Genomic DNA, 14,597 nt, shown 5'->3' with positions numbered 1-14,597 from the left:
CCTCCCCCCCAAACACCTGTGCTATTCTTTCACTCGTTTTTCTCCCCGTTCACAGAGCAATAAAGTAGATTTATAGTTACACGGTTACACGGCAAAGCAAACTCGCTGAGTGTGTTACCTTTATCTTCAAGGACGTGCAGGCAACAAGGGCTAAAGAGTAATGACTTGACTGTCAACAGGAATTCGACAGGAAAAAAGGGTCACATTTCACACTGATAAGACAGACTGTTGCTTCGTGACAGTGAGTGACAGAGGGAGGAATGAATGTGAGGCATTAAACCTGACTGCTCCAAGGCTTAAGAGACCCCCCCCCCACACACACACACACACACACACACACACACACACACACACGCTTACACCAACACATCGAGCACAGTGAGGCCTGGTTGATAGAAATGTGTCTAGTGGATGTGACTTTGGTTTTTTTCCATCACACTCCTTGGAAATAATTTGTCACAATAACTTTGGATATTTTGTGCAACTTTCTGTGCAGTGTATGCAACTCAATGGAGTTAGGCATTGATGCCATTTATTGTCTGCACAGGAACAGATTAGGTGTACTGGTCAGTCCCACATTTGGCTTGGCATGCTCAGACCAGTCCACTACAAACAATCAAGAAGTTATTTCAGCTATTGCAGCTAGTGGTAGCTAGCTGGAATACACTACTCATGTTATGTGATCAATGTAGCACTGTAAATGCATTACATCTACTTGTCATATCAGTCAGACACTTGGCCTGCCATGCTTCGACCAAGCGTACTACAAATAATCAAGAAGTTATTTAAGCTACTGTAGCTAGTGACAGCTAGCTTGAAGGCACTACTTCATATTATATGAAGAATTTAGCACTGTGAATGCATTATATTCACTTGTTAGTCTCACGTTTGTCCCGGCATGCTCAGACCAAGCATTCTCCAAATAATCAAGAACATATTTTAGCTACAGTAGCTAGTGGCTAGCTAGCTGTTGTTCACTGAATGTACTCCTTTGTGTTATATGATTGATTTAGCCCTGCAAACGCACCATATGAACTTGTTACACTTTGTTGTAACATTTCAATAAGTCACAAAGATAAATTAAATAAGCTGGAGTTTTAATACGAAGTCTAACTGGCAAAAATAGCTGCTACTCGTAAACATTTACCTACTGCCAAAGGGCACCCATGAGCCAATAATCCTACACTACTGGATATATTAAAAGTGAAGTCATACACCATACAAACCGTATTACACATTCACCCAAAAATAGCACTGCCCTTAATTTAAGCGGTCCATGTCACACCATTACAGTGTATGTTTTAATGGTTTTTTATTGCAACTAGTCAGAAGCAAAAAAATATCAAATGCTGTGTACAATAAAATCAGATCTATAACTTTGCATCAAAAAGCATTCTAGTGTTGGAACTGCACTACCCTTCATTTCCTCCAAAGAAAGGGCACTCAGCAAGATCGTTTCTGAAATATTTTCTTTGTATGTCAAAAGGGGGAAGAAAAAACATGCTTTGCTCTTTTTATCATAGTGAACTTCTTCAGATCACACAGAAATAAGATGTTTTCTTGGCTTCATAAAGGAGGAAGAGGCGAGGTGGAGAAGACATTGGCATGTATTTTGATTTCCCTCCCCCGGTGGCACAACGGGCCTCTTTATGCAGGCGTAGTAGCCCTGACACCGTGCTTGGTCAGTTACAGTAGATAAGGGTAGGCTGACTAACAAAATTAAAGTATATGGGGTTTGTTATACGACCTTTTCAGATGGTGGGAGTAAAAAGGGATGGGATGTTTTCTATCTTTCCATCTAACTTCTGCCAGTGTGTTGTCAGCTCACATGTGCATGTCTTGGTTTGCAGCTCATCTGCAAACTGCTGAAAGTCTCGTTTTTATGAGTCACTCGATAGAACAGTTTTGTTTTCTTTCTGTTCCACAGCAGCAAAACAGACAAGCTGAGGATATTGATTTATTTTCACACTTGACAGTCAAATTGAAGGAATGCAATGTTCAACATTTATCCCAAGATTTCAGCTGCTCTTTCATGTCCACTTAACATTATCATTAACTTTCCATCCCTGTCTTTCCCTCTTCTGTTAGCTGCCAAGTACAACGGTGAAGTCTACAACAAGCGCCGGCTGATGGTGGAGCTGCCAACGAAGGGCGGGCTGCCTCTCCAGCCCATGGGCAACTCCCGATCCTCAATGGGCAACATGTCGTCGATGACTCCTCCGATGACCACCAACCCCATGGCTTCCAACCAAATGGTATCCAATTCCATGAACCCTAACATGAGCCAGATGAGTTCCATGAACCCTAACATGAGCCAGTTGAGTTCCATGAACCATAACATGAGCCAGATGAGTTCCATGAACCCAATGACGTCTATGATGCCCATGACTTCTATGACACCCATGACTTCCCTCAACCAGATTACCAACATGACTCCTATGACCTCCCTAGGTCCACTGACTCCTGAGCCGGTGGCCACCTATATCACCGAGATGCCCAGCATCTCTTCCGTCTCAACCCTCCCGACAGAACGGCACATAGCCGGTGTCGGAGGAGGGGGGGCACTCAAGCTGAATGGCCAGAAACCTAAAGGCAGCCATGGTCACATGGGCCACAGCTCTCACAGCTCTCACACCCACAGTCATGGTCACAGCCACAGTAGCAAGCCGCCAGGCCTTGGGGCCACCTCCCTGGCACACATGGCAGGGACCATGCCAGGTCGCACGTCCCTGGGTATCTCCAGGGCCGCCGAGACCCCCATTGGCTCCAGCTCGGCTACAATGGGCCGCCCAATGGCCTACAGCTCCAACACAATCGCGGCCGGGCACACGATGGGACTGGGGCTGAAGGCCTGGGATGGGACTGAGACGGTGGGCCGGAGGAAGACCTACGGGCACAAGAAGCCTCAGTGTACTGTGCTGGAGCCCAACCAGCTTCACAGCACCAGAGTCCACAGCCACAGCCAACACTTCCTCCCCACACAGCCCTACTTTGTGACCAACAGCAAGACAGAGGTGACTGTGTGAGAGAGGAAGAAAGGGAGAAAAGGAGGGGCAAAGGATGCATGTGGTGTGGCGGCACAAGTAATCTCTGAGTGGAGACACCAACTCCTGGGTTGGTCAACAGTGCAGATCTATGTGTGTGTTTGTGTGGCTCGCTGGTATAATGTGGTGGGACAGTGACACCGTGTCTGAGTGGTCCTTGTTTCACAAACAGAGTTTACCAATCAAATCATGGATGGCGTCCAAGTTGGTGGCATATGTAACCATGACTTCAAAGAGCCTACTGACCGGGGATGCATTTACGTACACTTGGTGGTGATATTAGAGTGTTGTCTCACAGCCAACATCTACGCGATGATGTTGACAATATCTGAGCATTACAGTGCAACAACACACAGATAATAAAGTGGGAAACTGTTATTTTCAAATGGAATGGCTTTATGAACCAAACGTGAGAAGCAATATAATGGATTAAGTGTAAGGCACTAAAGCATCATGGGAAAGAAGAAACACAGCAAGTTTACCCACAAACCTCGCAACAAGAATTCTGCTCATCTGCCCAACAAAGCGTTGAAAGGTTTGGAAGAAATAACATTCCCTTATGATTCACCCCCCAACAAAATCTCCCGAGGGCTTTGAAACAGACATGATGCAGGCGCTGGGCTTTGGACTGAAGACATGCAGAGCATTGTACTGTGGCTATTCAGAAGAGCCTTCATAAGATCTGCAGCTGAAGGTCGTCCCTTTTCCGCAAGGCTCCAGCACAGAGAATGGATGCTGTCACACTGGCATTGTTCTGTTCTGATCTCGTCTGTGTGCTGACAGCTGGCCCAGAGGAGGGATAAATAGGCAGGGAGGCAGCATCTGGATGATGCTGGAGCTAGCAGAGGCTCCACGGACACGATTCTCATACATACATACACACACACACAAATTCATGCAAACACATATTATTACACAAACACGCAGAAAAGTATCCTGTAGAAATTCCCGCACACCATGGTTTGACCAATATGTTTTGTTTAAAGCACCAATCATTTTAGAATTCAGTTCCAGAAGGCTGAGATTATGTTTAATTTGTACATATTTGTTCCTTTTTTTAATTAGTCAATTTGCATTTAAAGAAAAAAAATCAGTTTAGCGCTCACCCAAAAATACAATTTTTAATCAGTGAATTTAGACCATCACAGTGGTTTAAAACTCTCGGATTAAACCTTTTCTGAGATAACCTTTTAGAAATGACAGCTACAGTATGTCATCCATTCAATGACAGGGTACAGTTTGGGAAACATTCTTTTGAATTAGAAAACAATTAACAACAGTACAATTGTAAAATTAAAGGAATAGTTTTTGGAAATATGTGCATTTGCTTTCTTGCTAAGAGTGAATTGAGAAGAAGATTGCCACCACTTATGTCTGCATTTTAAATATGAAGCCAAAGCCAGTAGTCGGTTAGCTTAGCTTAGCACAAACAATGGAAACGGGGGGAAACAGCTAGAACGGTTCTAGTAGTATAGTACAATAACAAAATCTGCATACAAGCATCTGAGGAAACTCCCTGATTTATGATATACCTAGCCTTTTTTAAAGCGAGACTTTGTGGTAAATGTGCTAGACTATTTCTATTTTAGACACAGTCACTTATTCTTATCATCAGCGTAACGCAACACTTCCTCTAAAAGAACAACTAAAATGTGCATAATGCAGTTTTAATGTAGCTAGGTCAGGCTTGGCCTTCATCACACTGGAAGTGGACAAAATGACCTATTAAATGAAAATATGTTCTATGTATGTACAAGTTAAAGCAATCACAGACAGCACAGCAAGTCAATTGAGCAACTATATGCAGAACATATTTCGTGGACCAAATGTAAGCTTTGGCTTTTCAACATTGTATTTCTGCACAGATTTTGCATAGGATGTTATATTTTTCTAGTTTTAGACAAAACAAGCAACTACTGTTCACAGTGGATACAACAGGAGTTAAATCACCACATTTATTTTAGCTGGTAAAAGAAGACACTGCCACTATAACTTGGCTTGATTAGATCACTCACTGTACTCAAGCTCTAGCTGGAAAAAAAAAACCCACCACAACCATCAGAGGGGGCGGGTGGGGGGCGACTATCTAGGTTACATTTCTCATGAAAATAAATCTGTGAAATAAGTCGGCCAAATCTTCTACGGGCTTCTCCGAGCCTATTTGTTTGTGTTGTAATGATGTGAGATTTATTAGCAGCTGCAGCCACAGATATCATGTTGACCTTGTTATTTTAAGTGCTACTTCCACCTCTAAGACCCTCTTTACATTTGCGATAAAGATGCATTTTCGAGCAATCAGACTGTAATGAGACAATGCTAAGCCACATGAAAATAGAAATATATGTACGCATAAGAGAGATGTACATGACACTGTCGAAAAAAGAAAAAAAAGACACTGTATTTCTGTGTGACACATTTTTTAGGGGAAGCTCTAGCAGAGGTACACTCAGTTTAGGCACACTATGTATCCAGACTGCATGTAGATCTATTTAATTCAATTCATTCATTTTTATTTATTGTATCAAGTTACCCCGAGACACTTTACAGATAGTACTCTGGACCACACTATAATTTATAAAGTCACAACAATTCTATTAATTCCCCCAAGAGCAAGCATCTAGAGGTACAAGGGGGGGGGGGGGATGAAAAGATCCTGCTAAGCCAGTTGAGCGTGTAGATAAGGGGCTGTGCGGGAGGGGCTGTTTTTTGCCTTCAGTCTGCGGAAGCCCCCGCTGTCTCAAGGGTCATGAGACTGGAAACCTAAGACCAAACTGAAAGCAGGGAACAGGATTTTAGAAGTCATCAGAGCATTAAAAATATGTCACCTATACACTCACACCTAACAAACACACACACACACACACACACACACACACACACACACAGAATACATTACAGGGTGGACTCTGCTTTCCCTCTGCTCCCACAATGCAGAGCGGCAGGCTTCATCACTGCAGGGAGACAAATGAGTCGGTACTGTTACTGCGCCTGTTGTACGTGAAAGACTCTGAAACTCCAGACATTGGCCCTTTGTAGCGATAACTGATATTATGCTTTTTATATATATACATATATATATTTATTAAGCCTTTTCTCTCTTAATCTCTCTTTTAATCTTCACTTCTTTTCACCCCCTTTTTTTGTCTTCTTTGCTCCTTCCATGGTCTCAACAGTCTCAACAATATCTGACAACAAAAACGGGGCTGTGAGGAATCTTTTCTGTGATAGTGCAGTACAGTCATGATGAGACAGTGAATACTAATTCAGTCCCCTACCCCACCTCCACCCCCACCCCCCACCTTGAAAGGCATGATTGGTGTGCATTGTTCCAGCAGGACATATAAGTGATTGATTATGTGTGCCAAAAAATGTAATTCAGTTTGCCATTTTGTACCACTGTGTATCCTCTTGAACACTGCGCACATTTCACTCTTTACGACTTTTTTCTATGTCTGGCTTTGTATGTGTGCGTGCGCGTGTGTGTGTGTGTGTGTGTGTGTCCAACTTCAGCATATGAATATTGTCTCTTAAGCGGTCCAAACTCAAACAAACAAGCCAAACAATTGGATCATATATTAATGGGGTTAACAATCCCATAAACCGGTTTGCTTCTGATGAGAATTCTTTGCATATTGTTTTGCCTCCACCTTGTATTTGTTTCTTCCTTTTCTTGACAGCTGGTGGTTTTGTTTGCGACAGAGTTGAGAAGCAGGTCAGTGTTTGCTCGGGATGTGCATTATCAGACCCAATTGGGTTAATCCAGCAAGGCGGAAATGTGGACATATGAACCCTCCTCGCCACCACGTGCTGCTCCACCCTTAAAGCCCATTCAGCTCCTCAAAAGCAGCCACTGGAATAATTGGTAAGCTGGCAGGGCAGTGGAAACAGAAGATAGCAAACAAACCAACAACAAAAATTCCCTCATCCCTCATGGTAACAGCCAAAATAAACCTGATAGAAAGCAGGGAAGTGGTTCCGCTGGCTAGGTCGCTGTTGATAGGGTCAGGCCCTACAGATGACTGGGTTCAGGAAGCAGTCATGCCTGACATTTTCCATCAGACAAGTCAGTCAGACAAAAAAAATGCCATTAATGAGACTAAAGGACAGCGGTAGTCTGCAGACTCAAAACAGCCAGCTCAGTAACAGAGCCAGTGGGAGCTCTGGAACAGTGAGTGTTTATCATTAATCCTGTATCATTCTTGTTTTTCTACATTTTGACAACACAATTTGGTGATACAATGTAGTCTTTGTGCTGGCTCAACAGGCCGTGATGATAAGTAGTATTCAGTGCCGTGAGTTCAACTTTGGTGAACTTTGAAATGTGAATTTGTACTGTTGACCAATAACAAGCCCTCAAAGCCGGAGAGTCCATACTGGCAGCCTGGTTTCACCCCAAAAAAATTCTTAAGTCAATTCACGTGCTATCACAACGCAATATTGTCTCTCCGCATGTCAGTTCACATCTAAGTCTCTATGGACTTATTTTGTGACAAAGTACAATGAGAGTTAAATAGGGAGACGATCGGTGTAGATGGATGGGACAAAAAAACACAGGCCCAGGGGACTGCTGTTCATGTCCCGTGTGAAACTAAAAGTCAGTGTTGACTGTTTTTACTTTAACTACTTACGTACTTAATTTACTGAACAAACATACTCATTTTAAACCATGATCTTATTTTTCTCCTAAAAAAAGTCACAATGTTGACCATGTGTTTTAAACTGACGAGTTTGGAATGAGATTGCGGCAGTACATGACACGAGAAAAGCTTAACGTGCATGGACATGATATGCAAGATGTCCTTAAAATTGTCGTGCCATTTATATGGCTTCCTACGAGATGCCGTTGAAAATGAAGAAAGCTATCGGCTGTCTCGCCCCATTCATCCATTTGATTTACCCTCCTCTGCCTGAATGTAAACACCGTCTGCAGACAGTTTGAGACTGGTGTCACGGGTACAAATCTTGAAATTATATGAACAAAACGCCAAGGGGAAAGAAGCTATTGGATCGCTATTGTGACCGCCTAGCGCTAGCATGCTCCAGGCTGGCTAGCTATGGTAGTTCGCCGACTAGCCCTGCGAAGAGTCACCACAACATCTAGAACCAAATATTTTGGGAAGACACAATGCTTTTCGCTGTGCCACTTTCCGGTGTGACCGGGCCTTTTAGTCAAACTAGTCAATCAAAACTTCCCCTACTCAGCTGGCCACTCTGTAATAACAGACATCTTGCATGATAGTGTCAGTGATCACCTTCACCTCTTAGTGTCTTACTACCTACCGTGACACTGCCAAATGGGTTCTAAAATTCGGGATGACCACTCAGTGTGAACTCATTGCTCCAAACCCTTCAGGTTACTGAAAGTTCTGTGGGTGCACTGCCTGCCACAGCTTCAAGGTTTTGCTGTATTATTATTTTTCTTCCTGTCTGAATGGACGTCGAATGAACAGTCGATGTGCAATTGGCCTAATTATAGGAATCAGACCCAAGTTAGAGGGTGCAGCGGTTCACCGGCACATTGATCAGCAACAGAGGCGGGAGCAAGAATCAGGCCGGTGAAGCATGCAGCCTAATGTTATGTGGTGTTAACATTTCTGCTTGATGTGCTTTTGGCCTTGTGACCTTCAGTTACTACCTACTATATTATTGTATTTTTCTTTATGAATGCAATATTTTGACTGAGTTTACACCATCTAGTTATTATTCAGGCAAATAAAACCTATTTATTTAGTGGCTTTATTAAAAGGTCTGATGAGGACATTTTGCATTCCAAAGTAATGACACATTGCAGTGTGTGCTGTGTTCAGCCTTGGGTATTTTTTGCCCTTGATTTGCATTGAAAGATCGCACAGCAGCTACCTTGGTAACATACTGTACATGATCTTTTTTTTCTTCTTTTTTTTAACCTATATATTTTCTGCATTTTCTACCTTTTCTTTGGCATGGTCCACACTGCTACACTGTTACCGCGCTGACCCCCACTGTTATACTGTGGACAGTCATATGTGTCCTTTGACACACTTCATTTTACCCACTCCCACATAAGCTTCATTGAGAGGCAGAAAGTGGCAGGTGAGATATGAATGGGATATTGAAAATTGGGATTGCGGTCCATATTCTTCTCTCTTGCTTCAGCAAAGAGAGCGAGGCTTGTTAATACAAAAAAAAAGCAACCCCATTAGACAAGTTGTGCTGAAATCAAGCCTCTCTTGTTCAGCAGAGCAGCCAGCTGCCGGGAGAAAACCACACAGTGGAATATCTACAAGGAATATTCAATAAGACACAGAAAAAGGAGCTGCACTGGGACCAGTGGCCAGGGGGGCTTTACGAGTTCTCACTTTGGTCTTTAATCACTGAAACCCAGAGAAATGTGGGGGAAGAGCTTTGGTGCTGCGACGGAGGCTCAGTCCACCGTGGCACACAAAGACAGAAAAGGGACTTAATGTCAACACTTGATAGGGAGGAAGCTCTGAATTATTGATATCGCAAAATGTTGGCGTGCACGGCACGTGAGAGCTAATAGCTCCATTTGGTAAGCTGTGATTCAGAGATGACAGTTGGCTCACGCACACACAGGCACACACACACACACACACGTTACAATTGTTACAGACTCTCAGACTTGTTTTGGTCATTAATGCAGATTCCCAAATCAATCACTGGTTCCTCCAGACAGACTGGCCATTACTAACATGCATTGGAACATGTCCGTTTTCAGCTCCTGTTGGGTTGAGTATTTCTTTACACTGTGTATCACATTTAAGCTGAATATGTGAAGCATGGATTGTTCTTGATGTCAGTCTGAATCAGGACAATGCAGCGGTGTGTAAACATTTCTTTCTAGGTGGGGGAGTCACTAAAGTCTTTTTTTCCCCCTTAATCGAAGCAGATAAAAAGCAGAATACTCGTTAGAGTACTTTCTTTGTTAAAGAAAAGAAAGAGTAGCTTTCTTAGGATCAGAAAGTGGGACATGTACAGTACATTTGGGATGACACTAAAGGGCTTAAACACAAGTTACATTATTACCAGGTTTTCCTCCACTCTTTTCTATACTTTGCCGTCGCTGTTTGCTGGACTTGATAGCGTTGATGAGGAGCAGTATGTGTATGATAAAAAAAAAAAAAAATCATTATATCAGTATTATCCAAGGGGTTCTCATCCGCTATGTTTACGATTTTGTATAGCGTCAGTCTTTATGCGCAATGTTTTCACCAATCTGGAGCTTCTGCACACAGAGACAGAAGAGATCAAGTGTTTGTTGTCCAGCTATGCTCAACATCTGTTTTTAAAAAGGGTTTTACTCCTATGGTGTGCTTTATATGTATGATTTTTGTTTTTTTTTACATCATGAACCTGTATTAAATATACTTGCTGTTAGAATTAATGTCCGGATATCAATGACAGCGGATGTGATAAAATACTCTGGTTGTTGACCTCTGCTACCATGGTCCAGAGCCAAGGTATTTTCCACTACCATTGAAGAATCAATAAGCTATTTGCGATTTAACTACCATCCATTAGTGAGCATATCCTTTTATAGAATAACTCATTGATTAACTCATTTCGGTGTTAATCATGCATCACATGCAAACTTATATGAGATCCAATTTTCTATTTTTGATGTCCAGATCCGTTTGTGGTATTTAGGCATATGTGTATATGGATACATATGGCCCCAACACTGCATTTATGCGTGACTAGTAAAGCATATTTTCTATGGTAGAGCCCATCTCCCACTATTGTTTGCACAGTAGCTTATAATATGCACCGTGATGCCCCATTGTCCTCTTACTGTTTACTGACTTTATAATTTGTGACATTAAGTTATGAAAAAGCTGTATTTTGGTACTATTCAAATATTGTTAGAAAAAGAGATATAGCAGACGTTTTGTTCCAGAAATATATTACCATAGTGTTTTTATGAATTTGTCTGTTTTCCTTATTTTGGAGAGGGATGACAGGGATATTTTTGTTCTTCTTTTGTTGATGATTTGCCATCGGACAGTATATCACCATTGTTCTATATACGACTTTCTTACGTGGCAATAAAGGATGACTTCTGTATAAAAAAAAAAAAATTGCTTCTTTGTTTGCCTTCCTTTCGTGTCTCCTTTCATTGCCTGTTTGATTGTCCTGTCCTCAGAAAGAGTCCTTCAACTCCTCCTTTTCTCTTTATAGCATTTCCCTCGTCTCTGTTTCCCTTGGCTCTCTACTTCCCAACAAACATTTGATGTTAAATTGAGGATTTTACAGCGGAAGGGACTAACTTTGGCAACACATTTATATTTAGCAGCAAAGCAAAAGTTGAAGCGACGTTCATAGTCAGCTGCTTTCTGCTTTGTTTTTTGAAGTTGACACCTAAATGTCTCAACAACGCCAAACAACTTCCGAGCCTGTTTTTCCTATTCCTGTCCTGTCTGTTAAATGCTGCTATATTAGCACCTCTTTCTCCATTTTCTTCACAAGGCACAATTGACAGCTGGCTACGTGTATATTCCATCATTAAGATTTCAGATTAAGATTTGAATTAAATAAAACCCTGTTTTTGGAACTATATATGTTCTGCATGTTTGCAGCGTCACCCATTTAATGTATTTACATTCAGTAATACCCCTGTATACAGTAGTCCTAATTATAAGTGGCGGTGTCTGCCATTCCCACCATGGATTTAAACTGCCAACCTTGATGGTATGGTACAATTTACTGAAATTACCTCATACAGTTTTTATGGGAAAATCAAAATTGATGTATTAAGCTACTGTTATTGCTAAACCAACAAATCTGACTGCTGCTGCTTCACATTAAAAGCTTTGAACTGGTGAAACATGGGTTGTCTACAAATTATGACATGGTTATTTCCTGCATTTTCTGACTTCATCAGAGGAGTTTAATATATTGCATGAAGTTATAAAACAGGATCTATTAGATGATGATGGAAACATGCCACTAATTGGCTTTCTTCTTTATTAAAACAATGCAAGTTTGTTTGCCTATGCAGTTAACCGACACACCATTTGCTCTTTTGTTGTACTTCCGCTTCAGGAATGCAAGATTCTGGGACCTGTAGTAGCCTATGAAAACTTGATTTGGATATACTGTATACATAAACAATATCTAATTTTAGCGCTTAATTTACTCTTGCCTTCATACTTTTTTTGCATGTAGTTGTAACAACACCTCTTGCAGTTTTAGAGATCATTTTTGCAACATGCCTTTCAATAAAAATAACTTCAGAGATCCCAGGGAAGATGAAGTGTTCCGCAGTCTACAAAGTCACTATATTCAAATCGACATCTATTCAACATAGTATAGTCTTCTCTAATACCTCTCTCCTCTGCTGCTTCTCCTCATGCACGCAGAGTTGAAGCAGCAGATTTAATGTGTCCTTGGGTTTCAAATGTAAAATCACTGCCAGACCAAATCAAACCTACTGCCTTGGTTGGAATTTGTTTGTTTTTTCACGTTCAAAGGAACCGTGCATGCAAGGTAAAAAAAATCCTTTTTTAAGTAAATAAATAAAAAACTAACAGCACACAAATGTTGCCTTCACACCCATCCGAATACTAACACACACTACAACGGACACACATTCACACAACGTGGGTTTACACTAATTACTCTGCTGCCGGAGCTATTGGCAGTGAGGAAACAGTCCAGGGAATTTACCTCAAAACAAAGCAAACCTGCATACTCCTCCCGCTCCACTGCCAATCCCTCTCCACCTTCCTGAATCCTGTTCAGCAGAGCTGCACAACAAGCGCTTACTGTGTGTTTTTAAGCCATCTGGCACTAATCTCTACTTCTACCGTCAGGGGCATCATCACAACCGCATCATCACCATCGTCTTTTGGTAGTTGTTTTGGTTGTCACTTGTCATTTGAATCTACTTTGCCGACAACATTATTGTCATCATCAAGATATTATGATCACCGCTGTCTTTGTTTATCTGTCAATCACTCTCATTTTCCCAGTCTTTGTTAATCCAAAGTGCAAAAACCAATGTTAAAATAGGGATGCCAATATGTTCGCCATCACTGGTTATAGTTCAAAGTGTAGCGGCTGAATTTTGCACTACTTGGAGCCAGTTGAGTGGTTTCTCATTGAACACCTTTTAATGGACCATTGCAGTGGTCCAGTTGCGCGAAAACAAATGTAGGACAACATGAAAAACAAAACTGATTGAATCTTGGAGATATTTTTTAGATTTTTTAGGTAGACTGGACAAGCTTCCTGATATAGTTGTCAAATTAGTCCGGAATAAAAGGTATATCCAGGTTTTTGTTTGATGGTGGTAGAAATGGCACCAAGATATGGCTTGATCTGTGCTTGAAGGTGTAAACCAGTGACAACCTTTGGGCCTGAAAGGTGAAGCCAACGCTGAGCTGCATTCTTTCTAATGGCCAGCAGGGGGAGACTTCACTGGTTGTAAATAGAGATCCAATTGTATAGAAGTCTTTGAAAAATTAATTTACATCAAACTTAAATTATGTCTGTAAAATTTGCATAATGAGTTTAGGAATCAATTGCTGATTTGTTGTCTTCTTCAATACGTTGTTGTCACTAGGATGTTATCCATGTTTCAGTCTTTGAACTTTGACCTTTTCACTGGGGGTTTTCAGTTAATTAAAGTCAATTGAAACATTTTGGTCACATCCAAAAGGAGTTCATTTTTGCACCTTGCTAGCTAGCTAGCGCAAGCCACCATATTGGATAACTCAGCTTCACCCTCTTGTCCAAATATGGTCAAAAACCAAGATGGCGACAGCCAAAGTGCCAAACTCAAAGCTATGAAATGGTTGCCCACAGACCAATGTGTGACACCATGGTGGTTACGTCCACTTCTTATTTACCTCATTTTAGGTTTGGGGGGATATATATATATATATATATATATATATATATATATATATATATATTGAAAAAGATGTACAAGCAGGTTCTTGAGAGTCCGGATGACATTTTCTTATTTAGACAAACTGTAATGTATCCAAGTCACTTTTATGTGCATCCATGTCCCAGAAATGCTTGTTACTAACCTAGCTCTGGGGAGTCATTCCCCGGAGTCCTTATGTTCTTTTTTCCCCAGCATGTTCCCTTGGATCAGAGAGGCTCCGAAATCAGGGTAGCAGCGGTCGCCTTGGTCCCGCTCCACGTTCTGTGATGCCATGTTCATCTGCTACACTGCGGTGCCCTGCTACGTCCTGCTACGTCCTGCTACGTCCTGCTACGTCCGGCTACGTCCTGCTGTGCCTTGTAATGCGGCACAGCGTCCTGCTATGCCATGAACTACTACAAAGAACTGCTACAAACTACTAATTTTTTCTATTTTTGTTATTGCCACTCTTCATTAACCCCAAGCAGTCGTCAGACGCCGCCTACCAAGAGCCTGGGTCTGTCCGAGGTTTCTGCCTAAAAGGAAGTTTTTCCTCGCCACTGTCACACTGTTGCTTGCTCTGGAGGAAACTACTAGAACTGTTGGGTCCTTGTAAATTCTGGAGTGTGGTCTATCTACAGTATATAGTGTCTTGAGATAACTCTTGTTATGAATTGATA

General features: G+C 41.7%; 1 protein-coding gene across 3 annotated transcripts in view; it reads left to right on the top strand.

The window, feature by feature from the left end:
• Positions 1-11,108, top strand: part of shisa9a (shisa family member 9a) — a 62,724-nt gene extending 51,616 nt beyond the window's left edge. For 2 of the 3 annotated variants that reach the window (XM_032501516.1, XM_032501515.1), the window contains exon 4: positions 2,089-11,108. In XM_032501516.1, coding sequence (XP_032357407.1) covers positions 2,089-3,026 — 938 coding nt within the window. In that variant the 3' untranslated portion in view covers positions 3,027-11,108. The remainder of the gene's footprint in view (positions 1-2,088) is intronic. The other variant, XM_032501517.1, reaches the window with a different exon arrangement.
• Positions 11,109-14,597: the final 3,489 nt, after the last annotated feature.

Source organism: Etheostoma spectabile, chromosome 21 (genome assembly GCF_008692095.1).
Source record: "Etheostoma spectabile isolate EspeVRDwgs_2016 chromosome 21, UIUC_Espe_1.0, whole genome shotgun sequence".
Lineage (NCBI taxonomy): Eukaryota > Metazoa > Chordata > Actinopteri > Perciformes > Percidae > Etheostoma > Etheostoma spectabile.
Note: the sequence above shows the minus strand (reverse complement) of the source record. Positions and strands in the feature narration are given on the sequence as shown.